At 57.3% G+C, this 27,905-nt stretch overlaps 1 protein-coding gene and 1 long non-coding RNA gene across 5 annotated transcripts in view; both read right to left on the reverse strand.

The window, feature by feature from the left end:
- The window catches only part of NOL4L (nucleolar protein 4 like), a 131,586-nt gene extending 122,897 nt beyond the window's left edge, over positions 1-8,689 (reverse strand). For 2 of the 4 annotated variants that reach the window (XR_014073822.1, XM_081559622.1), the window contains exon 1: positions 7,859-8,655. Coding sequence is in view for 2 of the 4 variants with exons in the window: in XM_081559622.1 (XP_081415748.1) it covers positions 7,859-8,179 (321 nt within the window). In the remaining 2 variants the exon portion in view is untranslated. Of the gene's footprint in view, positions 1-7,858 lie in introns of all 4 variants that reach the window. The other 2 variants (XM_081559623.1, XM_081559625.1) reach the window with 2 other exon arrangements.
- A 3,427-nt stretch (positions 8,690-12,116) lies between these two features.
- The window catches only part of LOC145533082 (uncharacterized), a 32,576-nt gene continuing 16,787 nt past the window's right edge, over positions 12,117-27,905 (reverse strand). The window contains exon 3 of the long non-coding RNA XR_014073827.1: positions 12,117-13,547. This is a non-coding gene — a long non-coding RNA (uncharacterized LOC145533082). The remainder of the gene's footprint in view (positions 13,548-27,905) is intronic.

Genomic DNA, 27,905 nt, shown 5'->3' on the forward strand with positions numbered 1-27,905 from the left:
TCATTGACCTTGCGGGGACAGGACAATTGTTCTCTCTCTGCCCCCGGCAGCCTGCCCAGGCCGGGCCAGGCGAGTAGCTGTCCGAACCTCTGAGCTCACGGGTGCCCTGGCTCTCCCCTCCCCATGGTGACCCCTCATCTGAGGGCACTCTACCAAAGGTGAGAGGGTGAAGGTGTGGGCAACGGGGCGGGGCGGCTTCTGTCTCCCACCAGGCTGGGTCCAGACAGGGAGGAGGGCTGCCTCAAGCTCTGGGCAGCTTTTGTAGGGTGTCCTCAGATGGGGACCACAGTGAGCCTGGGACGAGCAGGTGGGGAGAGCCAGGGCACCTGTGGTCTGAGAAGGTCAGACAGCCACAGAACCCAGGCCCTGCCACTTTCTCACCGTGGGGCTCAGGGAGGCTCCTTGGCCTCTTTGATGCCAAGGTCTCGTCCACTTCATGGAATATCCAGGCGAGATGAAATGAAACAGAGTGTCTGGCACATGGCAGGGAAAACGTGAGAGAGGAGCTCAGGCCACCGCCCCACGGGGACATTCACGACACCAGCCTCACCGTGCTCTCTGTGAGAGCCCAGAGCTCAGGCTCCTGGCCAAGGACTAAGGCAGGGCTCGGGGGCGTGTGGGCCGGGGGCGGCAAGGGGTGGGCGGTCAGTGAGAAGCCTCTGAGAAGCACATCCTTCTACCTTTCTACCTGGCAGGTACCTCGAGGCCTGGGTAAAGCCTCCACTCTCACCTCTCTAGCGCCTCTCCTTGAGCTCTGGGATTGGACACTCCCAGCACCAGGAAGGAATTCAAAGGCAGGAGGGACCACAGGAGGCTTCCCTGTGCAACAGCTAGGAAAACTGAGGCTCAGAGCAGGGCAGGAGCCAGTCAGGGCAGAGAGGGACCCTAAGCCTTCAAATCCCCAGCACTGGGGGCTCATGCCACACCTATGGCCCTTGTCAAGACCTTGCTGATTTTTTTAAATTTATTTATTTTTTAACTGAAGGATAATTGCTTTACAGTATTTTGTTGTTTTTCTGTCAAACCTCAACATGAATCAGCCATAGGTATACATATATCCCCTCTCTTCTGAACCTCCCTCCCATCTCCCTCCCCATCCCACCCTTCTATTGCTGGTGTTTTGTGCATTTCAATACAACATTAACCAGGCCCCAGTGGCACTGGAGACACAGAAATAACCCAGACACAATCTCCAGGGAACCAATAGCTGCTTCCTACCAAGTACATGCCAAGGATTTGGCTGGGTGTGTTATTTCCATGATCCAATTTAATATCTGTAACATTTTATTACCATCCCCATATTTCAGATGAAGAAACTGAGGCTCAGGGAGATCACACAGTAGCTGACATTTCCTAAGACTTGCTATAATCTTTAAGCTTTATGTGCATTAACGCATTCATCTTTGTAACAGTACTATGAGGAAGATAGGATTATCAGCTCCATTTTACAGATGAGAAAACTAAGGCAAAACTGGTGGAAGGGCAGAGCTGGGATTTGAATCCAGGACCCTGTGGCTTGACACCCCAAGCCCTTCACTTCCCCTCTATGTCAGGGGGGGCCAGGGGCAGAAAGTGGACTCAGGAGTCCTTGTTCTAACAAGCCACCAACCTGGGTGGGCTCTCTCCCAGCTTCCTTCAGCTCCCTCCCCCGCTTTGGCACCCAGGGCCCAGGCCTGGCTTTGACGGAGGTTAGCAGAGTGACCTCCTGAAATGACAGACAACAGAGCCTTTTCCAGTTTTCCAAGTCTCCTGGAAGAGTGACTTTGGAACCCATTTTCCAGATAAGTAAACTGAGGCTTGAAGAGGTCAAGCAGGCTATTTGCCTGAGATCACATGGCAAGGAAGTGGGTGCTTTAGGATCCCACCAGTCCTGGCCCCCTCACTTCAAGTTCAGAACCCTCTCTCTCCCACCCTGCTCCCCATGGTGCTTGGCTTTGGGTGCTGGAAGTGCCACCATGGCCAAGGTCAAAAGCTTTCCCTGTTGCCCTTGTGGGGCAGGGAGTGAGGGAAGAGGAGGAGGAAGGCTGCTGGAAACAAGGAAGTGCTTCGGCCACTGGGGACAGGGACATGGCGCCACCTCTTGTGTCCACTCCTTCCCTCACACTTGGCTTCAGCAACTGCTGAGACCCCAGGGGCAGCAGGGGCCAGGAGAGCAGCGCCGGCTGACTTGGTTATAATGAAGGACGCCCCAGCAGCTCCACACTGCCAAAGGACAGAGTGTTTTTCAATAGGATCCTGAACATGTGGCATGCACACACAGTCACACTTGTGGTCTGCCAATGCCCACACCCCAGGTGCTTGCACATCTGCCAACTCAGACACTCACAGTCACACACACTCACATGCAGTCTCTCCTCCACCTGTATGCACATGCACGCACACACACAGACACACACACACACTGCCCCGGGCACACAAGCATCCCCAGCCTGCACAGGACAGGCACAAGCACACTCACGCCCACACAGCCACACTCCTGCACACATACCCACATGCACACACATGCTCTAGCCCAGGAGTGCTCATACATGCTCACCGTACTCAATCTGTCCACAAACTCCCAGGTAAGAGCTGGCTTGGAGAAGCCTAGGTTTACCTGAGGCTGAGTTGGACCCTTGACCTTTGTTCCTGGGCAGCCCCAGCCCCAGCCCCTCCCCCCACCTCCCAGTCCTCCCCAGAAGTATTTTTGGAGTCCCAGTTGGGCCTCCTGACTCCCAGGCACTCAGAGATGGGAAGGCAGCCGGCAGGGACCACGAAGGAGAGGATGCTCATGCCAGGTCTCGCCCAAGGACAAGAGAGGGGGTGTGCTGCCCCACCCCCCACCAGCAGAAGGTGACCCAGGATCCAGAAGAGAGGCCAAGGGAGGGCAGAGCCTGGTCCACCAGGCTCCAAACTGAAGCCCCTCCCCCAGAGATCCCAAGACCACATTCGCCCAAATCACTATGGCTTCATAAAGGAAGCAGCCCACTCTGCCATTCATGAGAAATCCAAATAGGGCCCGTGTGATTGTCAACCTTCTCCCTGAAAGTCCCCCAGGACACAGGACAACAGAGGCCTTCTCCTATTCTCCTCACCCTATACCCATCCTGTCACACCCTGGGAAAGTTCCAGACAGCAGACACCGAGCCAGTCCTGCCTGAAGCGCCAGCCTTGTGATTATAGACATCTTGATGAGAGAGAGTCTTCTACACTAATTCAGACTAAGGTGTAATGGACTGAAAGCTTGTCACTTTGTCACTAAAAGTTCTATGCTTTCAGAGTACATCAGGCTGTAAGACATCTCAGGGAGGGTCAGAGTGGAGGAGTGTACAGGCAGTACCCGAGCTCAGCCTGCCCTGTCGGTGGTGTGGCCTTAGGGAAGTTCTGAACCTCCCTAAGCCTCAGTTTACTCATCTGAGGGATGGCAGTGACAGCAGCATTGACCTCTGGGCACATAGTAGGTGACTCAGAAAGGGTCAATGTGGTGACACTTTAGAGGAAAGTAGGAAATACTGAGGTGTTCAACCGAAGGTCACAGCCTATGTTACACTGTGCTAAGTCAGAGGCCATTTCCCGCCTAGACCAGTGGCCGCAGGTGCCAAAGGTTTACACGAAAGCCCTGGGGAGAAAGGGTGAACACTGTGAAAATGCTCTCCACTAAATGAACGTTGTCTGCAAACTGGGAAAAGACCACCATTAGTCAATTTGGCTGGAGGAACACCTGGGGTCTGGCTCGCAGAAGCCGGGTGCTGAGAGTGGAGTTTGGCAATCTGGTGTTTCCCTCGGGGGAGGGGGCTCTAATGGGGGGATTCCTGGCATGTGATGAACCCCCGGAGAAGCCTCAGGGCAGTGCAGAGATCTGCCTTCCAGGCCTGGCTCCCCACCAACGAAGACTGCCTCGCTCGGGGCATCAGTTTTCCCATCTGGAAGATGGCAGAGCTGGGCAGAGAACCTCTATCTCTAAGGAACCTGGGGGTTCTCCAGTCCTGGAAGCTGACAGACTGCCTGGGGCCCTGCCCCAGACATAACCTCTGGCCCGTGCAGGCCCCCGGGACAGCCCCATTCCAAGAGACTGGAGGAAAAGGGTTGGTTCACTCTGCGGCTGAGGCTGGAACAGAGTCGGGGGGTCTCGCCTCCAAGGGGCTTGCTTCCCTCTCTTGGCAGCCCACTGAGACCAGAACAGCCCAAACGCAAAAAATCATAAATCCAAACCAGGCTTTGCCCAGTCAGGAGGCCCGGCTGGCTCTTGTCACAGAAAAATCTTGTCCCCAGGAGCGCCCCGTGCTGCCCAGTGGAGAACTCCGCCCTCCTCCCCTCAGCCTTCAGCCTCCGCCTCCACTTCTATTTCCTGTGACAACCTGCAAACTGAAGACCAACTTGTCTGTCTCTCCCCCCAACCTCCACGCCCAGGCTTCTGCTCGACCCCCGCCCCACCCCGCCCCACCCCACCCCACCCCACCCCACCCCACCCTGCAAGCGGGGCCCCAGCTGCAAGAGGCCCCAGCCGAGTGTAATTCCCCGCACCCCGCACCCTCCTCTCCACCCTGGGCCGTCCGGACAGATTAAGCCTTTGTCACACACACCCAGAAAAGCTCAGGGCCAGATGGGACAGGACAAGCGGTGTCAGATCATCGACCCTCCACGGCCAGGACTCGGAAGGGCCCCGACCGCAGCACCACATATGGCTGTGAGAGGAGGAAAGGGGGCCCCCGCGGGGGACAGGCAGAGAGCAACAAGGACGCGAGATGAAACACCACGGCCACCCTGGGGACCCGGGCCCACACAGGGGCGCAGGGGACCCTTGTTCCATGGCTGGGTGACACAACTCCCACACCCCTCTTTGCTAAAATTGTTCTGCCTGCCTGCTGGCCCTCCCCTGGAGCTTCCGTGGGCTTCTTGACCAGATCCTGGGCTATTCCCACCTCCCCCACCAGCTGGGTGCCCAGGGAGCAGGCTCAGAGTCCAACCCACTCCAATGCCCCAGTGCCCCCACAAGGCCTGTGGATGCTAAACAAACGTCTCACACAAAGGTTTGTGGCCCAATGACCTTCACAAAAACCCACCCAGGACAAACGACAGGATCTCTTCCAACTGACATCAGAAGCAATGGTAACTTTAACTCTGTGTGTGTCTTGTGTGTGTGTGTGTGTGTGTGTGTGTGTCTGTGGTGTGTGTAAGCCATTGAAGGTAGGGGATGTCCTCTGCACCTTTCAAAGATGGTCCCATTCAGTTCCTCCCAGGAAAAGGCCATGGCTGCCCCAGAATTCCCAGCAGGACTTGTTCCTCTTAGATCAATGAAAAGGAAAATGGAACTGTAAAAATAATAACTGAGCCCCAGGAAGGTGCTTGGAGCTGGGGGTGGCAGGACTAAGGGCATCTCCTGCGGCTGGCTCCGGATGGCTGGGTGAGTGGCAAGGTAACTAACAGGCTCTCTGGGGACCCGTGGGCCAGGCAAGTGGGTGTGGGTAGCTTGAGGGCACGTCTGTTGTGTTTGTCACCCCCCTGGTAGCCTGGGCAGGGAGGCCTGGGTTCCCTTTCTCTGCCTCTCAGGCAGGTGGTCCCTCGGGAGGGCTTATTATTGGTCTGGGAGTCCGGGTGGAGTCTTTCCAGGCTCCTGCTGCCAGGCAAGGCAGGTCAGGGTGGGCCTCGTGGAGGATCCAAAGGCTGGCAGGACCTGGGGTCCAGGCCGAGCACCCAATTTCTGTATGTGGCCTGGGTGGGTGTGTGTCCCACTTGCTCCCCCTTGACAGCTGTGGGACTATAGGGGCAGGGGGACTGACGGTTTCACTACGCTCATTCCCTAGGGGAGAGGTCGACCAGTTCAGAGAACCAGTGAGCTAGCTGCCAAGCCTGAGGGCCACCTGCTCCCAAACTCCAGGAGTGGGTGGAGTGGGGGATCCTGCCTCAGACAGAGAAGGAGGTCGGGCCCAGACTCTCAGCTCCCTGGGGAGGGATAACAGGGATGGGGTGGGGGTGAGGGGCACCAAGTGACCTGGGAAGCCTGGATGGCTCAGGGCAATGACCCAGGGTAGGGAGCGCAGACCCAGCCAACCATCTGGTGGGTCACTGACCTCGAAAAAACCACACTTGGGCTGGGGACACTAGCCCAAGATGGAGGAGAACCGAGGCGGGGTACGCAACTGGCAGAGAGGAGAGCTGACCTAGGCTGGGGAGAGGCAAGGACCCCTACTCCCTGCTATGGACAAGTGGGCATCAGTTTGGGCTCCCTGACCCGATCGGGGAGGAGACAATGACCCAGACTCTCGGGGTTTGGCAGAGAGCACTGATTTAGGCGGGGAGGTCCCGGCTCTGGCGGGGTGGGACGCTGACCTAGCCTCCCCCTCCGGGAATCCGGCCCCGGCGCGCCCCCCTCGGCCCGGCCCCCCGGCTCCGGTCCGGCCGGAGGCGGCAGCGGGCGCAGATGGGCGGCCGGCGGCCGCAGTGGCGGCGGCGCGGTTATCAGCGCTCCTCGCAGATGGGCCGCCCGCCCTCCGCGCTCGCGGCTCCCCACTCCCCGCGGCCTGCAGCCCCGTCCCCTGGGCGCGGGGCGGGTGGGGGGGAGGCGCCTCTGGATCCGCTCCCCGGCCCCCGCCTCCCTCCCTCGCGGCCCCCTCACCCCGCGGGCCCGGCCCGGGCGGCCGCCGGAGGGGGAGGGGGAGGGGACAAGTGCACTTTTCGTAACGACCGAATCAATTGTGTGTGAAGAGCCCGCTCCGGCCGGGGACGGGGCTGAGCGCGGGGCGGGCGGGCCGGACGGGGGAGGAGCGCGGAGGGGGGAGCGGGGAAGCGAGGGAGGGAGGGAGGGAGGCCGGCGCGGGGCCGCCCCGCTCGCTCGCTCGGGCCGGGCGAGGCCGGGGAGGGAGCGAGGGGGGCAGGGAGGGAGGCCGGCCTGGCCCGGCCGGGCCGGGGGCTGAACGCACTAACGGAGGGTCTCCTCCACGGAAAGTTCAAAGCTCAGCAGCGCCCCGGGAGCAGCCAGCCCCCCCAGCCCCCACCCGCTGCAGAACAATGAGGTCCCGGCGGGGGAGCCACGGGGCCCGCGCCGCACGCCCTCTCCAGGGCGCCCCGGGCCGGAGGGGACGCCCCCGCCCGGCCGCCTGCCTCCTCCCTCTCGGCGGCTGCGGTTCCCCGCCCCCTCCCCCACGCCACCCCGCCCGGACCCGGGCCGGCCCCGGGGACGGGGGAGGGGAGGGGAGGGATAGGTCAGGCCGCCCCCGTCCCAGGGAGGGGGGGAGCTGGGGGCCCGGTGGGCGGAGGGGGCGCCCCACCCACCCGCGGGAGGCGGCTGCTGCGCCAGGCTGCGGCTCGGGGTGCCCCTCCCCGGGCCAGCCCCGGGTGGGGTCGGGGAGACGGTGCCCGGGCGGGCCCCCTCCCCTGGCGCTGGGAAGCCGAGCGGACTCCCCGTCCCGTGGCTCCCCTGCCCCCCTCTCCCGCGGCACCACCCTCCACACACACACAGACAGACACACACACACACCCCACACCACCCAGCCGGCCCGGGGGCGGGAGCGCGGGGCGCCCGGGACAGGCAGCCCCGGGGCGGGCGGGGGGAGGCTCGGGCTTCGGAGCAGCCGCCTGCTGGCGGGGGGAGGGGACGGGAGGACGGAACATGCTGGGGTGAGCAGCCCGGGACAGCCCGCTCGGCACGGCCACAGCCCGGGCAGCAGCGCAGAGGGGGCAGGGACGCCCCGAACCCGGAGCGTTGCCCCGGGCGGGCTGGGGCGGGCGGGCGAGCAGGGACGCGGGCGCCCCGGGCGGGCCAGACCCTTGGACCACCTCGGGGACACACGTTCGGACACACATCCACACCCCCACCCCGCCCCCGCCCGCCCCAAGCCCCGCGGCGGGACCGGCCCGCGGCCGCCTCGCGCGCACTCACCGAGCCCGTCTTGACCGGCACATACACCACTTGGCCCATCTTGGGTTCCCGGCCGCTGCCCAGGCGGAAGCCCTTGGAGCGCACCCAGAACTGGAACTTGCCTTTCTCGCCGGCTGCCGGGCCGCTACCCGCGCCGGTCCCGCCGCCGCCCTGCAGGACCTCGGCGATCCGCTGGTATTTGCTGCGTGTCACCGTCTTGGTTTTGGCCGAGTCGCCGTAGGTGCGCAGGCACCAGTCCCGGAACTGGCGGCCCAGCTCCGAGTCCCCGGGGCTGCGCTCGCGCTCCCAGCCCCCGCGCAGCAGTAGCGTCGGCTTCGGCATCCTCCCGCCGCGCCCGGCGCCCTCGGGGGCGGGCCGGCCGCCGGGCCGCCCGGTGCCGGGACTGGGCTGGGCTGGGCCGAGCCGAGCCGGGGCGCGCCGCGGCTCCGGCTGTCCCGCGGTGTGGCTCCGGCGCGGAGGCTTGATGGGCACGGGCGGCGGCCGGACGCGCGGGGCTGCGGCGCGCTCTGTCCTGCTCGGGCGGCGGCGGCGGCGGCGTTGGCGGCGGCGGCTCCGGCTCGCCTCCTGCTCCGCCTCCTCCTCCCCCCCGGCCGGGATGCAGGAGCGATGGAGGCAGCTCCGGGCCCGGAGGTGCAGAGGGGGCGGGCCGCCCCGCGGGCGGCCGGGGGAGGCGGGAGGCGGGGAGCGGCCCCGGGCGCGGGGAGCGAGACCGAGCTCGGGCGCGGGCGGCGGCGGCGGAGGCTGTCAGCTCGCGCGGCTCATCCTGCTCCTGCTCGGGCTCCCGCTGCCGCTGCTCTTCCTCCTCCTCCTCTTCCTCCCGCGCCCGCCTCCACCACGCCGCGGGATCCCACCTGTTAGAGCGGCGCAGCCTTCGCCGCCGCCCCCCCACCCCCCGCGCGCCCGCCCGCCCGCCCGCCCGCGGGGCCCAGCCCCCGCCCCGGCCCGGCCCCTGGGGGCGCGGGGGCCGGCGCGCCCGCAGCCGCCGGGAGGGCAGGAGCCGCAGGCGCACAGTGCCCAGCCCAAGGACCGAGTTCCCTCCGGTCGGGCCTGGCCCGGAGCCTCGCAGGCCGCGCTCCGCCGGGAAGGGAGAAGGGCGCAGACCCCGCCCGGCCACCGGCGTCCCTGCCTCTTCGGGCGACCCCGCCCGATTTTAGCCCGGCGCGGGTGGGACCGGGCAGAGCCCCTACCCCTTCTCCCAGCAACTGGCCCGACCTCTCCAGTGCAAGCTCGGCGCCAGAGGATCAGTGTTCCCCTGGGGAACCCCAAACCGCCGGCCTTCAGGGGGCCCCCAGACTTCCTCCCCTTCCACCTCACCTGAATTCCCCGAAGTTTGGCCGGCCTTGCTTCTGCTAACCCCACTGCTCTGGGACTGCCTTAGGCCCCAGAGAAGTCGTCAACATTGACCAGTGGTCTCATTCAGGCTGGCCTCTCACCAAGGCTCGGGGCAACGCTCAACACACCCACAAATTCATCTGGAGACACCCGGCCTTCCCGGGTGCACAGTGGCCTAGAATCACTGGCTGAGTAAACTCAGGTGGATCTGCCAGCCGCCTCCTCCCTGGGCAGGACTGACTTTGGGTAGGGCCAACCCCCTCCCCCTTCACTAGATAATAACATAAATAAAGGCACAAGTCAACTCCCTGGGCTTTCAGCCCTCCTTTCTTAACAGGTATGAGAAACTGGTGAGCTTCTTTTCTTGCTCTTCCTGGGGTCCACCCCCAGTGTCCCCAGGCCACTCCTGCAGGCAAGTCACCACCAAGCCTGAGTCCCCAATTTTACCCAGTGCAGGACCATTTTCTGCCTAGGAACTACTGGCTACCCTCATCCCAAGGTTCCCTGCCCTGGTATCTATAGAGTGCCAGGTCCAGGAAACTCTGAGAGGCAAAGGCAACTGGCTCCTTTCACAGATGAAGGCCTGGGGCTTGGAGAAGTAGCCTGACCTGGTCAAGGTCATGCAGGGAGGAGAGGAGGGTTCTGACTCAGGTCTGTCTGGCTCCTGCTGCCACATCACACATGAAGTCTCCTCCTGATGTCCCTCTGGGAGGGATCCCCACACTGTATGAGGCTGCCTCATGCTCCCCAGTGGACCTGGGGAGCTCCAGGTGTTCAGGGTTTGTGTCTGACTCATCAGTAGACCCTAGGCCTTAGCACAACCCCTGGCACACAGTAGGTGCCAATAACTGCTGAAAGAACCCAAGAGGTCTTCCTAGTCCCAACCTCTCTCAGTATTTCACATAGATGTATTTTTAGATAATTTACATTTCTGTGTTACTTTATATATACCAACAACTCCACACTCATTTTTCCTCCTTATCTTCCTAAGAACTCTGTTTGGTTCCATACTGGCATGCCCATTTTTCAGAGATGACCACTGGGGCTCAGAGAGGGCCACACACTAGGCAAAGGCCACACAGCCCGCTCCCCCCCAAGGGGAGGGGCTTCTGCATGATTTGGAAGCCCATGCCCTGACTTTTTCAATACATCCCTTGGCACATACCCCCACAGTTGACTCCTTTCCTGAGAACTATGGTGCTTTAGCCTAGCTATGCCAATGCTCACTTTCAGCAATGGTGCTCTGGTGCCTAGGTAGTGGGGCCCCTTGTTTGAGTCTTGTCTGTGTATTCCAAGACACACCAATAACCAGTAAGCCAGACCACCTCTCTATGCAGTCTGGGTCTTTGCCTGCCTTTCAGAACCTGAAAACCTGCTTGTTAATCTTGGGCTGAGTTCTAGGATGGCAGAAGGTGTAGTATGATGAAAAGAATATAGGTCTCAGGGAGAGTCAAACAGACTTGAGGTTGAATCCTGACTGCCATTTGCCGTGGCATTCTTCGTGCCCACAGATCCCAGTTGACTGCTTCCCATCTGAATTAGCCCATCCATCGACCCTTTGCTGGGTGACCTCTGGCAGGTCACTGAACCCCAACTTCATCATCTGTGTTATTATACAGACTGTAAAGTTTCAGCAGAATAAAGTATGTGAGAGATCCTGGCATATATAACAGGTGCCCAGTAAATGCCATTTTCACCTCCATGGAGGTTGTAAAGTATTCAAAAAGGAAGGCGAACTTTGTTAATACTTTTTGTGTTTCATTCAGTCAACAAACTTTTCTTGAGCAGCCACTATAAACCAGATGCTGAGGATGTAGCCAAGGGATCCCCAAGGTCCTTGTTCTCTAAGAGCTTACTGATGGGTGGGGAAAAGGGTCACTGAACAACTATCAATTATTATAGCTTAGGGTAAGGGCCGGGCCCGCCTCTGTGGCTCAGTGATAAAGAATCTGCCTGCAATGCAGGAGTCACAGGAGATACAGGTTTGATCCATGGGTTGGGAAGATCCCCTGGAGGAAGGCATGGCCCACTCCAGTATTCTTGCCCTGGAGAATCCCTGGTGGGCTACAGTCCATAGGGTTGCAAAGAGTCAGACACGACTGAAGTGACTAGCACACACGTAGCATAAGGGCCATGATAGAAATAGCAAGCTGTGATAGCAAATAACAGACAAGAGAGACTGCTGTTCTTGGGGGGTCAGGAAAGTCTCCTCTGAGAAGGTAGATTTAAACAGTGACATAAATGGCAAGGAGCCAGCTATGTTGTGTTCCAAGGGAAGAGCATTCCTGGGAGAGGGAATAGCATGTGCAAAGGGCCTGGGGTGGGTAAGAGATTGCTATTTTCCAGAAGTTGAGAGGAGGCCAGTGTGGTAGAGTGAAGTGAGTGAGGAGGGGCTGGAAAGTAGGAGACCATGGGATAAACTTTGGATTGCAGTCTAGATGTGATGGGAAGTCATTGGTGAGTTTTAAACAGGGGAGAGACTGAGGAGTACTCGAGAGGAGTGGAGGGCCGCTATGGGGACCCAGGGATCTGTGGTCTGGGGGCTTGGAGGTCAGAGGCCTTGGTTTCTCCTCCCATGTGTCAGCTCACACAGCAAGCACGTCTCAGCCTCTTGCCCCAAAGGGTACTAGAAAAAGAGTGGAGGTGGCTGAGCCAAGGATGAGAATGGCCTCCTGCAGCCCATCCCCACTTCTGCTGAAGCGGGTCCCTGATCTCTGGCCTGTTCATGTCAGTGGCATCCGTTAGCAGGGATCCTGCCCCATAGCATGCTGGGTGGAAGGTAAGTTTCTCTTGGGGAAGAACAGGGCAGTGGATGGGCAGTCATGGTCCTAGGGGGGAAACTGTTCCTCCCTTCTTCCCATTCCAGATAGCTGCCAAAAGGACAAAGTAGGCTGCCCCATTATTTGTAGGTTATTGGATCCCTGGATTTTTTTTTTTTTTTTTTTTTACCCTTAATCCAGATGTCCAGTGGAGGGTAGGACTGAAGGAGTCCAGACCCCTAGGGCTCATGTCCACTTCCAATACTGACAGTAATGTACTGGGTCACAGGAGATTAAGTGAGAAAGGGTCTGCAGAGAGTATGCAGTCTCAACCCTGCCTTTTACAGATGGGTAAACTGAGTCCCACAGAAGGGAAGAGGCTCAGGGCTACCGGCAGAGTGGGGCATCTGGCTTTTGCCTGGTTTGGCCCAGATCACCTACTTTTCACTAAGCTCTGACTCTGGGCCCAGATGAAGGGGAATGCCTGTAACCCAGAGGTGATGTGGCCCCCCAGCCAGGGGTGGGGCAGAGTTCCAGGCCTGGGTACGGCAGAATGACTCAGGCACCCACAGAGGCCTGACCACTAAAGGCTAGGAGGAGCAGGAGGTCCTGGGTCCTTGGGATGTGGTGTGGGGTGGCTTCCACTGTCAGGCTCTGGTCCCACTTGCATCAAGGACTATGCCGCCACTCAAACCCCAACTCCCAAGCGTCTCCCTCTGTGGTCTGCTCAGCCACAGTGACCTGCTGCTTTAGGTCCACTTCACTCAGAAAGGCTTCCTGACCCCTCAGTTTGGTTCAGGGGTTTCCACGTCTGCTTACAGACCCCTGGGCTTTCCCCATCCCAGCTTTGATCATGAATGCCTGGATACCTGTACCCACCAGTGCCCAGTATAGGGGCCAAAGTTTAATAATGATGAAATAAATGAGAGAATGAAGAAATGAATGAATGGGCTTGTTCTCAAAATGCACATCTCAGACAACTACAGCATTTCCCACCACTCTACTCTGCTTCCCCCATAATCAATCAGTCTATTAGCATTTAGTGTGCTCCTCCTAGAAGGCTCTTCTGTTGAGTGACCTGACATAGATGCCTTGATTACTCTAAGCCTTGGTTTGCAAAACCAGTAAAATGGGGATAATGATCATACCTAATTCACAGGGCTGTCGTGAGAATAAGTGCTCAGTGAATGTTAGCTCCATTTATCACCATGTCCATCTGTCATTCATTCGGATGTTTGTTTGAGTGGCCTCTGTGTGTCAGATGCCATGCCTGGCATAGGGATCACAGCCACAAACAAGATGGACCTGGCCCCAGCCCTCATGATGTTCAGGGACCAGCTGCCGTTGAAAAGATCAAGACAAATGGGTTGAGAACTAGAGAACAAAAAGCTGCCATTACACATGAAGGGGGCTCAGAAGAGCATCTTTTGAGAAACCTTGCCTAAGGGTTCCTTGGAAGGAGGCGCTCAAAGCAAAGATGGAGGAAGGAGAAAAATGTCTCCACGTCTACAGTGGCCTTGGCTGTGGAACACTGCCAAGTGGGAAACACTGACCCATCTCGCAGAGGTAAGGAACCCTTGAGTCCAGCATCTCCTATTCTGCAAAATAAAGCATAAAGAGATAAGGATTTCATTCAAATGTCACTGCCCCAGCAGAGCCCTTCTTGACCACCCTTTCAAAATAGTTTCCAGTGTCTCTCTATCCCCTGCGCTGCTTTATTCAACTACATAACCTCGGCACCATCTTCTATTATAATGTGTATTTATCTGTTTCTCGTACACTGCAATGTATGTATCAAAAAGGCGGGAATTTTGTCTTGTGACTGTAGTATCTCCAATACTCAGAACAGCCTGGCACATAGTAGGTGTTCCACACATGTTTGTTGAATAAATGAGTGAATGAAGAAACCCTACATGTGTATGTGTGTGTGTATTTGCATGCACATGCATCATAAATAAAATGCATAATGAGAACCAGGAAGAGTTAGGTTGAATTGAAAAGGAAGGAGGCTTTTCTTTCTGTTGCTAACTTTGTCTATTGCAAGTTACCTTCCTTCATTGAGCCTCGGTCTCCTCATCCATGAAATGGAGCTAGTACCTACTTCACAGCATCATTGTGGGATGTCAATCAAATGTGGTGCCAAGTGCCCAGGTGGGACCTGGCACACAGTAGGTGCCCACAGGGCATCTGTTATTCTGATGGAGCCCTTAGTGGGGGAGGCTCCTGAAGGGGGATCCCCAAGGCCTGAGCCTTCCCATAGGACGCAGAAGAAGCTGACACTGGATCTGTCCCGTCACCTGAACTCGTCGGTAATTTATTGATGCTGGATGCTGGCACCTAGCAGCTTGCCGGGTCAGCCTCAGGGAGCAGGTGTGTGAGACCTACACTCGGCCTCACCCAGGAATGGCAGGATGGGAAGAGTGCATCTGCCCAGGAAAACTGATAGCTCAGTCCTTATAAATCCCTTACTATGTGCTAGGCACTGGGGGACTAGGAAAAAAAAAACAAGTGTGTTCCCTGCCTGACCAGAGCTGATAGAGTGTGTTGTTGTTGTTCAGCCACTGAGTTGCATCCGACTCTGCAATCCCATGGACAGCAACATGCCAGGCTTCCCTGTCCACTGTCTCCCAGAGTTTTCTCAAGTTCATGTCCATTGAGTTGGTGATGCTATCTAACCATACCATCCTCTGCCACCCTCTTCTTTTCCCTTCAATCTTTCCCAGCATCAGGCTCCTCACCCCAATAGAGGGTAAGAGAGACATAATTCAAAATTTGAACACCTACAAACATAGTGACAGCTGATGAGGGCCTACTATGTGCCAGGAACTTTATATACATAAGCACATTTAAGCCTCATATGAATAGACCTTGATCAGATTCTATAGGTCAGAAAATGTCACCAAGGGGAGGTAGGATGATGAACTCCAGCTCACATGGCTAGTGAGTGGCAGTCTGAACCCAGATATGATTGGCTCCAAAGCCCACACATATGTTACCACCATCCTGCCCTCCTTGGGCTGGCTGGACTAAGAGGCATATAAACAAAAACCCTAAATAAGGAGCTCTGTGAGGTCAAGGTGAGCAGAGGTCCATCCCACTAAGCTTCCTGGAGATCCCTTCTTTTAACTGGCCTTCAGAAAGTGAAAAGTGAAAGTGAAAGTCACTCAGTCCAGCCCAACTCTTTGTAACCCCATGTACCATACAGTCCATGGAATTCTCCAGGCCAGAACACTGGAGTGGGTAGCCTTTCCCTTCTCCAGGGGATCTTCCCAAACCAGTGATTGAACCCAGGTCTCCCACACTGCAGGTGGTTTCTTTACCAGCTGAGCCACAAGGGAAGCCCTTTAGAAGATGGGTGAAAATACCAGAGGAGGGTGTATCTTAGGGTAGGGAGACAGTCAGAGCAAAAGTCTGAGGGTGGAAAAGGGACTGATGGGTTTGGAGTGTGTGTGGTGGGCAGGCCCTCCTTCGAGAGCAGAGGGCCTATTAGGGGCAGTGGGTGTGCAGGGCTTTGAATGCCTGGCCACCTCTGGGCCTCCCTGGGTGGGCCATGCAGAACCTGGGGAGTTGTAGAGTGATACAGCCACCATTTCCTGTTGACCTGTATATGCTAAGAGGCCTGGCATTCAAGGACCTGTAACATCTGGTTCAGCCTCACCTGCCTTCCCTCCCTGTACCAGCCCTCTGGGTCTGGCATACTCACCAACCCCAGAACACATCTTGTTGGCTCTCACCTCCATACTTCTGTTCTCCCAGATCCCAACTCCCGCATCCTACCCACTGCTCAGGCCTCACACCTAGGTCTGCTTCCTCCAGGAAGCCTGCCCTGACCACACCAGCCCTTGGTGATACGCCTCAGCCTCAGAGACCTGAGCTGGGCAAGGGCCCATCCTTTGCTACAAGCCATAAGTACTCACCAACCATAGTGTCGGCTGGTGCCTTCACCTGCCTAGCATCATTCTTCCCCTGGTAATCTGAAATGCCTTTGAGAAACTGCCCCTTCCCCTTCTTTAGAGCAGTAGCTGGAGCAGGACAGGCCTGAACCTTGGCCATCGAAAACATCCCCTCCCCTTGACCACTGTGATGGTGGCCAGGTTTCTGACCTTATTTGAGCCCCTTGATTCAGTCATGCCTGAAGGCCCTTTGTATTTTTCACTCAGGTCTCTTTGGGCTGGATTGCAACCAGCCAAAGACCCTTGTCAGAGCTTCCCTGATGGATCAGTGGGTAAAGAAGCCTTCTGCAATGCCGGGGACACAAGAGATGCAGGTTCAATCCCTGGGTTGGAAAGAACTCCTAGAGAAGGACATGGCAACCCACTCCAGTATTCTTGCATGGAGAATCCCATGAACAGAGGAGCCTGGAATGCAACAGTCTATAGGATCGCAAAGAGTTGGACACAATCGAGCAACTGAGCATGCAGGACTTCTCAGAGCCTTTTATTTGCTATTGGGCACCATGAGCCTATGCGCCAGCTTGCTCCATTTCAGGAGTGAGGAAACTGAGACCGAGAGAAGGACGAGGACTCATTCAGGCAGTTGACAGCAGAACCGAGCCCAGGGTCCCGGCCCCTGCCCCAACCCCTACCCAGTATTCTCCCGTCTACACCTCAGGCCCCTTCTAGAAACAAGTCACCTCTATAGCAAAACGTCAGGAGCAAGGGTCCCTCCTCTTGCCAGTTGTGTGGCCTTGGCCAAATGACTTAACCTCTCTGAGTTTCAGTTTTCTCATCCATCAGGTGAGTAAGCGCCTACCTCATGAGGTTGCTGTGAAGGTTCAAGTCCACGTAGGAACACTTAGTAGGAACACATAGTAGGTCCTCAGTAAATTGCGGCCAGCACCTCAATGGCTTCAGCTTCCTCAGGAAATACTGCGCACACTGAGCCCTAACATCTTTGGGGAGTTGTGGGTCTCTCTAGAGAAAGATGCCAACACAATGCTAGGCCCGGGCTGGGCTCACCTCCACAGGGTTCGAATCTGGGTCTCAGCACAGGGTCTGCTCTTCTGGATGCCCAGGTGTCAGGCCTTCCTCCTCCCTGACTTGAAAAGAGGCATTTTTTATTTAGAGGAATCCCCCCCCCCCCATTTCATCCTGGCTCTATAAATTGGATTTTGTTGAGTGGTTTCTGACAAGCAAGTCGACCAGGCACGTGTACGGAGGAAATGCAAGGCCGCCTCTGGCCACGGGGGTGGATCCGAGGCCTTGAGTTCAGCTGCTCGCTGGCCACGAGCTCAGGCCCTGGGCAGCTGCATCCTGGGGAGGGTGTGTGTGTCCTTGGGGGAGATCCAGAAGGACTTCTTCCCCAGGGAATTCTTTCCAGAGGTTTCCCACGAGCTTCCCTTAGAGGAAAAGCCCCTCTGACATAGGGACCTGGCTCCCTCTGTCCTCCAGCCAGCCTGCACCGCCTGTATTCAGATTCATGGTGGCCAGGGGCTGTCCCCAAGTGTCCTACCCCAGATCAGGTCTCCCGAGATGATAGTCAAGTGTTTCTCCAAGTCACAGTGTTTCTACATATCTTCAGCCACTAAACAAGGGGCAATTGACACAGTAAAGCAGGAGAGATTTCAGTTAGACAGCAAGAAGGACTTCCTCCCTGCCAGATGGCTCAAACTTGAGCCACGCACAACCTTGGAAAGAGCGCTTAATTAGAAGCCAAGACAGCTTTCTTACTGTGGGACTTTAGGTCAGTGTCTAAATTTCTCCTTCCCTTGGTTTGCTCATCGATAGAATGGGTATAAGAATTTCTGTTCACCCTGCCTCCATGTCTTCAGATGAGACAGTGGAATGAGGCCTTGAGGGCAGTGGCAGGGGGTTGGATCAAATGACCTCCGTAGGTTCCTTTTCCTCTCTTTTTGGGAAGGAATTCCCAAGGCTGCAGCCCTGGCCTTAGGCCCAGGGACCAGGTGGTGAAGTGTGTGTGTGTGTGTGTGTGTGTGTGTACACATGCACAGGACTCTGGGTCACATAGTAGGTGCTAAGTAAACGTTTGGTTTTCTCTCACTTTTCTTGGGCCAATCTCCAGATACAGAAAGAGCCCTGGGGAGATGTCAGGAGCCCAAATTCTAACCCTGGTTGCTTTGACCTTGGCCATGTCCCTTACCCAACTGACTCTCCATTTCCCTATCTGTACCAGGAGGATTTCAGATGGTTTCCAAGACCCCTTCTCTCCTGAAACCGTGAAATTCATGACTGACCCAGGGAGGTCTGCCCCCTGCCCCCTCATCTCTCCCACCAGCCATCACTGGGGGTTTCAGATACACTGACCTTCCTTTGCTTCCTTGAATTTGTCAGGACCTTGGGAACGGCCTTAGGCCCCTCTCACAAGTTGTGTGACCCTGGATGTGTCACCCAAGGGTCTCTGCCCAAACCTTTCCCCTCTTGCCACAAATTCACCTAATTTGCTCCAACTCATCCTTACAGCTCTTAGTTCAATCATCATGTCCTGACGACCCCTCTCTCCCTAAGATTCTCCTCCACGACTCACTCTCCTGGGGAACTCCCCTGCACCCCTTCTTTATAACATTTAACCACCTGTACCCCTCACGTTTACATGGTTTCTTTATTGGTATCTGTCCCCACCCCGCCCCGCCCCAGACTGTGAATTCTGTGAAGACTGGAACTGGCTGGGTCTCAGTCAACACCCTGTCTGGGTGACCCAGCACAGAATAGATGCTCAAAGAATGAATGGAATTGAATGAATGGATGGATGACCTCTCCATTCTGGGCCAGGGGCTGAGCGGCTGACAGGCCCTACCTGCAGAAGATGGGCTGGGGGTGTACTGAAAGCCCCTCACCCCCACACCCGGACTTTACTGTGAGGTTCTCCCAGCTGTCCTGAGACGTCAGGACAGGCAGATATGAAGTATCGGCTCCATTTTTTCAGATAAGGAAAGCAGCCTCAAAGGCATGCTGGCTGGAGCAAGGTCACATAACAAACACATGACAGGGCTAGAGTAGGATCCCAGGGGTAATAAAGCTGGAAGGGTTTTCTAGCCTCTATTTGACAGAGGTGGAAACTGAGGCACGAAAGGGGAAGGGATGAGATCAAGGTTTTCCAGGCCAGGCAATGGCAAAGTGGGGAGAGGAATCCGTGGTTCTTGAACTCAGAGACCTTTCTCCTGCTGGGCTGAGGAGAAGGATCCATGGGCTTGACCCCGGGATGACCAGGAGGCTTCAGATAACTGATAACACCACCCTGTGGCCTCTGGGAGTGGACACCGCTGAGGAGAAGCACCCTAAGGGTTTGGATCTCTGCACAGAACCAGGCTGTCTGGGTTTGAATGCCAGCTCTGCTACCCAACAACCATGTGACCTTGTTTGGGTCACTTTACCTCTCTGTGCCTCAGTTTCCTCATCTGTAAAATGAAGGAAACCTGGGTTTAACATGTAAACAAAACGAAGCACTGACAGCAGGAAGTGGTTTGGGACGACTCTTAACACGTGTGAACGGCAGAGCTGACCTGGCCAGAAGCAAGAGGAAGTGATTCATTCTCTGTGCACCGGGGAACTGGGGCCAAAAAATATCAGCCACCTGCTTCTCGCCCCTAGGTTCGCTGGAGAGAATATACAAGAAGGGCTTCAATGATCACAGCAAAGTTTTCTGAGCTCTCTGGTACTTTACAACCCACTGAATCCTCAAAGCCACCCCAAGAAACAGGATCTGCCATTATCCCATTTTACAGATGTGAAAACCAAGGCCCAGGTCCATCACCTGCCCAAGTCTCACAGTTAGTGATGGGCAGAAACAGGATTCATACCCAGAGTTCCAAGGGTGAAGGGTCCAGAGATCAAAGGAAGAAGAGAGATGTGTTGGCCAGGGGAGCAGAGTCCTGGAGGGAGGTCCTGACTAGACCTTGCAAGCTAAGAAAAACTGGGCAGTGGTGGCACTAACGGAAGATGCAGCTAGAGCCCCCGTCTCCCCTGGGGCAGGATTGTGGGTGAGCCCTGCTTGGGAATCACACCATGTTGAGCCCCCACCCTGGCCAAGCTCTATAAGGGCAGGGCTAAGCCTCTTACCCTCACCATCAGGGCCCCCGGCCCAGCCCTGCCTAGACACCGTGAGTGCTTGTTAGGTTAACGGTGCACCAGACACCCTATCCACTGAGGCCAGGCCTCTTGACCATCACCAGCCCCATTATCCAGGTGAGGAAACCGAGGCTCAGAGTGGGGAAGGGACATGCCCTGGGTCACACAGGTCTGTCTAAATCTTCACTCTCCTGGAGGATGTGAGCCCAAGGACCACAACTCCCTGCCTCCAGCAGTTAAAGCCTACAACAGATCCTGGAAGGCAGGTAATCCTGAAGGGGTGGGGAGCATGAAGCATCTCCCCAGGATCTTACCAGGTTAGACAGAGTAGAGAAGGGCAGCTGCTACATGCCTCCCCAAATCCCCAAAACATGGAAACGTAAGGACCATCTTTAGGGCTCAAGGAGTCCAAGCTTCCCCTTTTACAGATGGAGAAACCGAGGTCCAGGAAAAAGGATGAACCACATTCAGAGCCATCAAGCAGCTGAGGAACTGACCAGAACCCAGCAGAGCAATTCCGAAAGGCCCTGAGGTTGGCACAAAGTGAGAACTAAGGCTGGCAGGCTGAAGAGAGGTGAGGCTGAGGTGTGCTGGGACCAGGCCAGGCAAGAAGTTTGGACTCCAGGGCAGAGCAGTGGGAAGTCATTGAATTGGAAAGGTCTGTCCACCACCTGGTTTGGTGCTTAAGAGACCCAGCTGGCGGCCGGGGACTGACTGAGCTGCAGGAGGGCGGGATGGGAACAAGAGACCCGGGAGCAGGGCTGACACTGATCCCAGCCCGCTGTTCTCCCTTACCCTCTAGACCCGCCCGTGGGCCTGCCAACTCGGCCTCACACTCAGAGGACTGAGGGCATCCTAGCAGCGCGTGTCCAAGCCCGAGCTCCTGAGTTCCACCCCAGATCGGCCGCTCTGCCGCCTTCCCATCTCGGTGAACACAAACTCCGTTCTTCCCGTTGCTCAGGCCAAAACCCCTGGAGTCAGCCCCACCCCGCCATTCTCTCGCCCCGTCCACCTGATCCGTCAGCAAATCCCTTTGGCTCCACCTTCACAATATGACCAGAAGCTGACCACTTCTCACCATCATGCTGCTGCCCCTGCTCACCAGCAGGACAATTGCACCGGCCTCTCCTGGCCCCGCGGTGCCCCCTCCATCAGGCAGCCAGATCTCGGCTCCAACACAAGTCGAATCACGCCCCTTCGCTGCTCCAAAGCGTCCCGTGGCGCCTCACCTCTCTCAGAGTCAAGTCTTGACCTTGGCCCTCACGGCCCTCAAGCTCCGGCCTCCCTGTCCCTGTCTGGCCCTCTCTCCCCAGTTCCTCACCCCCAGTCTCTGCGGCAGCAACTCCGTGTTCCTCTCCTGACCTCCAGGCATTTGCACCTGCTGTGCCCTCTGCCTGCAGTGCCCTTCCCCGATGTCTGCACTGGGGCTCTCTCACCTCCTTCACGTCATCAGAGGTCACTTTTCCAGGAGGCCTCCTGTGACCTCCAACTTAAAACGGCAGATCCCTCATCCCATCACACACACATACGTCGTTTGTCAGCTTTATTTTCTCCATCATTTTCTAACATACTGTTTAATCGACCTATCTGTATTGTTTTTTCTTGGCTCCCTTGGTACCCTTCTCACCCCACAGTAGGATTTCTGCTTCCTGAGGGCAAGACTCTGTGGCTCACCAGTACCGAGAATGGCGTCTGTGCACAGCTGTTATATTTGATTCACTCTTGTGTGGTTTGAACAACTCAGGGTGGGAGGCCACCTTAGCCTCCGATCACAGACAAGGCAACTGAGGTCCAGGGAGGGAAACCGTTTGCTGGGGGTCACCAGGCCAGAACACAGTGGGGCTGGGATCTGGACCCTGGCCAAGCCTCCCCCCGCCCCATCCCGGCCAGTTCAGGCCGAGTGTCCGCCGGGAGCAGGACCGCTGAGCTGGCTCTTGGGGAGGCGGCCACAGGGCAGTGGCTCCTGCCAGCCTCTTGCGGTCAGCGCCCTCCCCAAGGGGGCCACGGCAGCCAGCAGCCGGGCAGGGAGAAGGCTCCAGGGCGGTGGTGTAAGAGGAGCATTGGGAAAGGCCCCGGTCCATTCTACGGTTGCCCAGTCCTCAGAGCCTGAACGGCCATGGCTGAGAAAGGAAGTCAGCAGGATCCAAAATAGGTCTGTGTTTTGGGAAGTGAAACCGGGTGCTGGGGACACTTGGCTAGAGGAAGACCCAGGCCTCCTGGGTTGAGGCTGTCAGGCCGGGTCGGGGGTCTTCCCCTGCCTCCTCTGCCTGGGGAGGGTGGGTCTTAGGAATGGATTCAGGCCTCTCTCACAAGCCAGGTGACCCTGGAAGTGTCATTCTCATTTTCTGACCCTCAGTTTTTTCATCTGTAAAATGGGACTAAGGAAAGTACCTACCTCACTGGGGACTGGGAAAGTGTGATGAGACCGCACCCTGAAACCTGAAGCTGTTGCTCAAGAGATGGTAACAGTCACTACCGGTATTCCAGATCCATCTCTGGTGCATCCTCCTCCAGGAAGCCTCCCCAGGTCCTTTGGTCAGAACGAATAATCGAATCTCTTCTCCCTGGTGTCCCAGCCCCTTCTAACTTCTATTTGCTTCTGTTCACATGTGTCTTTTCCACTAGAGGAGGCCAGGCCCTCATCTGAGTCCTCTCAGTGTCTCCTGTGCCCAGGACAGGAGAGATGGGAGATGCCACACAGTGGGGCTGGATGGGGGAACCAAGGGCAGATACTGATGTCTGCCCTTGAGGCTCTGGTGTCTGTGTCCTGAAAGCCAGCCCTGGCTGGCCTGGAGTGGAGACAAGAGGTAAGCAGGTGAGTTAGGATTCCTCTGAGTCTCAGTGTGCTCATCTTATAAAATGGGGACAATTGGAAAAGAGGAGTCATGGTTTCTTTGTCCTGAATCAGAGTGAAACATGGGCCACCCAAGATGCCACCCCAGGCACCTCAGAATGGGCCTGGGAGAGGGCTACCCTGGGGGGAAGGAAGACCGTTCAGACCCAGGGGACCCTGCATTCTGCTTGCTCCTGCCTCCATCCTACTATGGTGAGAAGCAGGACTCTGAAGCTGAACAGTATCCCAGGTATAACTGAGGACTCGCCACCTAATGAAATCAGGAGGCTCTAAATAACAATAGAGTCAACAGTCTGTAGAGGCCCTCACATCACCCAGGTTTTACAGATAAAGCCCAGAGAGGTCAGGTTACTTGTTCAAGATAACACAGCAAATTAGGGCAGAGAAAGTAGGGTGTCCAGCCCTAAGACTCAGTCCTGGGGCTCACTTGGCACCTCTCCACAGAGTAAGGCTCAGGACACCCATTCTACAGATGAAGACCTCAGACTTCGAGAGGGGAAGGGTCTTTCCCAGGACCACCACCCAGAGGCTCCACTCTTGAACTTTCTAAAGAGCTCTCAGGGGTCCCTTGAAGGCTGGATCTTGAAACCCAGGGACTGAATGCAGAACTGAGGCTCCGCCAGGAAGGACCTCGAAGGGTCCGTGTGGCCCTGAGTTTCCCATCAGCCCTCTTGTCCTGCCAGGTTCACCTCTGAGTCAGCTACAGTGCATGTTTGGGAGTTGCCACTATGCATCCCACCAGGCAGACTCAGAGTAATGAGGCCCACATGGCATTTCCTGGGTGCCCCATTCTAAGGGCTTTGCTACATCAACTCGCTTGAGTCTCAGAAGAACTCAGTGAGGTCAACTCCACGATTGGCCCCATTTTATACAGAGGAAACCCATGTACCTCCCAGACTGCGCTCAGCATCTGCAAAGCTGCTCCTCTCCCAGTTCCCAGCCCAGGAAGTGGCTCCTGAAGCCCCCAGGGAACTGCGCTGAGAACAGGCATCACTGCTGATCCCCACGCTGCCTCTCCCCGCAACATCCCATCAAGTCAACCTCCTTAGCTGGGCACTGGAACTGAGCCAAGGAGCTGAAGCTCTTTGGGTCTTATCTGTCAAGCAGGATAACAGCCCAGTCCTGTGAAGGGCACGGCAGAGTCGTGGAGTTGGGCCATCTCTGCCCAGCTGGGTGACCTGTGGCTGGAGGACCAACCTCTCTGAGCCGCAGCTTCCACATACATGAAGTGGAAATGATAACACGGCCCACTCCTGGGGTCTTGGGGATGATTCAGGGGCCCCTTCCCTCCCTCCTCCTGAGACATCGCTCCAGCAACTATCCCCTTCGCTTAGAGGTCCTCAGCCTTTTCCTCTCGACCAAATCAACCTGCGCAACGTACAAATGGCCGATGTGTTTCTCTGAGCCCCTACCTCACCCCTACTGCCTCACGTCTCCCCTGCCCCCCATGAGAGCTCCCTGAAAGGGAGTCTGTCATCACTGTCCCCACTCCTACCTTGAATCCTCTGCCCTCGGGTTTCCATCCACCTCCTCCCAGGACACCAAGGAGGGGCTAAACCAGCACCATCACTAGCCCTCGTCCTCTGGCCCCACACAGCCTGGATGCACTGACTCTCCCTGCCTCTCCAATGCCTTCCTTGCTGGCTGTCAGAATGCTCTGGTTTCCTCCAACTTCCTGGTGGCCCCTTCTCAGACTCTTTTCTGCTTCTTCCTCCATCTCACCCCCACCTCTTAAGGTCGGGGGCCCCGGGCTCAGTCCCTGGTCCTCTGGTTCTCTCCATCTGCCTTCCTCCTTGGCTGACTTTCAAGACGGTTTCTCTGTGAGTCCCCCACCCTGACGTGGCCAACCTGGACTCTGCCCTGAACTCCAAGCTCAGCGCCTACCCTCTTCCTCCGCAGCACCTCCTGCCTTCCCGTTTCACCTTGTTCCAGCCTCCTCTCCCGATACTTGCACGTCAACCTGTTTCACCCACAGTCTTCGTCGTTCCAGTGAAGGGCAACTTCAGTCTCCCCACGGTCCAGGCCAGCGCACTAGCTGCCATCCTGAGCTTCCTCTCTCTGACTCCGTCTCTCACATCCCACATGAGATGCATCCGTGAGTCCTGCTGCTCGAACTTCTAAATCCATCTCAGTTTCCAGCACGCCTCAGCCTCCGCAGGTCAGCTCCCATCATCTCACTCTCGAATCTTCACCACAGCTGCCTCCTGTTCTGCTGCCTGCGCCCCTACGGCCTCTGGTCTGTCCTCCACACGGCAGCAAGATAGACCTCATTCTGGGCAGAGTTAGATGCAGCCTGCAGGGCTCTACCCTCCAATGGCCCCTCACTCAGAGAAGCCCCACTGCGTATGAAGTCCCCCCAAACCCTGCCTGCTCCCCACCCTACGGCTCCCTCTGCCCTCCTACCCCTCCCCAGGTCCACCCCAACCCCAGCTCCTGCCGCAGGGTGCTGGCTGCCTGGAATGTTCCACCAGCAGCATGTGGGCAGAAGGCTCCTCCTGGGATGGAGTTCCTGGTGCCTCCTCCACCATTTCAACCTGCCACCACCACCCCCTTAGCCCCCTCCCCACTTCTTTCTTTCCCCTTAGCACTTTCACAGATCTCACGCATCGTGTGTGCTAAGTCGCTTCAGTCGTGTGCAACTCTTTGCGACCCTATGAACAGTAGCCCGCCAGGCTCCTCTGTCCATGGGATTCTCCAGGCAAGAATACTGGAGTGGGTTGCCATGCCCTCCTCCAGGGGCTCTTCCCGACCCATGGATGGAACGAACCCGTGCCTCCTGTGGCTCCTGCCCTGCAGGCGGATTCTTTTACCACTGAGCTACCAGGGTAGCTTTACCACGCACCATATGGTTCACTTACTTATCTTGTTTAGCATGGGGCTCTCCCAGGAGGGCGGGAGTTTTCTGCCCTGCGTCCTGCGTTCCTGTCGTCTCCCCGCCTAGAACAGGGTCTGGTGGGCGGTGGGGGCTCCTGGGGGCGGTGCTGTAGGGATGCTGGGTGAGCACTCCCTGAGCCTGGGATGAATGTGGCCCCCTCTCACCCCCAGCCACACAGGTCTATCAGGGGTCCTGCTCTCCCAGGGCCTTTCCATCTTCCACTACCTCCCTGCTTCCCACCCATCCCCAGGCCCACTGAGATCCACTCCCTTCTCCACAATGGATGCCAGAGGAGTTGTTAAAAGCTTGGATCTAATCATGTCATCCACTTTCCCGAGCTCTCGAATGGCTGCCCTTGGCCCCAAGGCTAATGACCCAATTCCCCACCTGACATAGGAGGGCCCTGAGGGTCAGCCCAGCCCCCCAGAGCCACCTCCTCCTCCCCCGCCATGCCCTTGGAAGGCTCCTACCACGGAGCATCCCCCAGCAGGTTGCTTCCCACCATGGGCCCCTGGTGACTGCGGACCGGCTTCCTGAGGGCCTCGGTGCGTGCGGCCCCATGCCAGAGGCCCCACATAGCCCATAACCCTCCAACCACTCATCGTGCCAGCCGTGCCAGCTTTTACTAAGCTCCTACTACATGCAGGGTGCTGAGAACGCAGCAGTAGTGAAGATGTGCTTTGTCCTCACCTGCTGGAGACACATTCTAGAGAGGAGGGCAGAAGCGCCCCCTCGGGGCCTCTGCCCCTGATACCTTCCCCGCAGAGCCCCAAGCTCTGCCTCTGCTTCATCAGAGCCTCCTACCCTACTGTGACTGTCTTTGTGAGCACCCCCCAACCCTCTCCTGCTTTCTTTGTCTTAGTGTGACTTGCATGCTAGAATGTGCCCCCTGGGAAAAGCCAGGAGGGGATGTCTGCTCTGTTCTCTGCTCATCCCCAGCACCTAGGACAGTGCCAGGCACAGGGGAGCCATGTGCTGGGTAAAGAAATGCAGCCTAGGAGGTCCACGAACACATAAAGCCCAGGACAGGGGTATGGGGGAGTGAGATGGCTCTGTTCTGATTGAGGTTGGTCCAGGAGGCCTCTCCTAGGAGATGGCATTGAGCAGAGACTGAAGGCCATGAAGATTGAGCCTAAGGAAGCAGTAAATTGCAGGGCCCCGAGATGGGCCTCCCTGGTGGCTCAGATTAAAGAATCCACCTGCAATGCAGGAGACCTGGGTTCGATCCCTGGATTGGGAAGATCCCCTGGAGGAGGGCATGGCAACCCACTCCAGTATTCTTGCCTGGAGAATCCCCATGGACACCAGGGGAGCCTGGTGGGCTACAGGTCATGGGGTCGCAGAGTCAGACCCAACTGAGCGCCTAAGCACAGCACAGAGATAGGGTGTTACAGAGCAGCAAGGGAGGCTGGAGTTGAGTGAACCAGAGGAGGGCTGGGGGACAGGGGGAGGCTTCCTAAGCTCTTTGCCAGGAGGGTCCACAGAAGCCCAGGGAAACTAAGTGACTTGTCCGAGGCCACAAAACAAAGAAGGGGTAGAGGTGGGCCTGCTGGTAGGATATGGGGTCAGAGACTCAGGCCCCCCTCCCCAGTGGGAGCCCCTCCCCGTGGCTCTCTGGGGCTCACCCAGGCTCTGCTCAGTAATAACTAACCCAGGTAGGGCCCCACTGGCTCAGCAGCCTCCAGGTATTGGCTCCGCCCAGCGGCCTCTGGGGCAAAACCTGGGGAGTGAGCGAAAGAGCAAGGGGCCTGCTGGGGAGGAGCTGTCGTCCCCTGCCCCACCCCGCCCCACTGCCGAGCCATCCCCACTCAGGGGACGCTCCGTTTGCTGGAGTTGAAGCTCACTGGCTGGGGCAGGAGACATCACAGTCAAGTGCTTAGAGACTACGCGAAAGTCAGGCCTGGTGGCCCCCACCCAGAACCTTCCCTGCGCAGGTGGACCTGAGATGAGCTGTGGTCTGCCAGCACCTGGGACTTGAACCTGCTCCCTCTCCTCACCCCTGGGCTCCTGCCCTACAGCCGCTGGGCTTCCCCGCTGCTCCCAAGCTGTGGGGGCCATGCTTCCGGCCCTGTCCTTCCCTCTGCCAGGGACTCTCCTCACCCAGTGCTGCCTGGTTGGTTTCTGCTCAGCCTCAGCTCAAACATCCCCTTCTCAGAGGCCTTCCCTGACCACCTGACCAAAGCAGGTCAGCTGCCCCCCCCCA

This window comes from Giraffa tippelskirchi, chromosome 13, assembly GCF_054371585.1.
Source record: "Giraffa tippelskirchi isolate mGirTip1 chromosome 13, T2T-mGirTip1v1.2.pri, whole genome shotgun sequence".
NCBI classification, from domain to species: domain Eukaryota; kingdom Metazoa; phylum Chordata; class Mammalia; order Artiodactyla; family Giraffidae; genus Giraffa; species Giraffa tippelskirchi.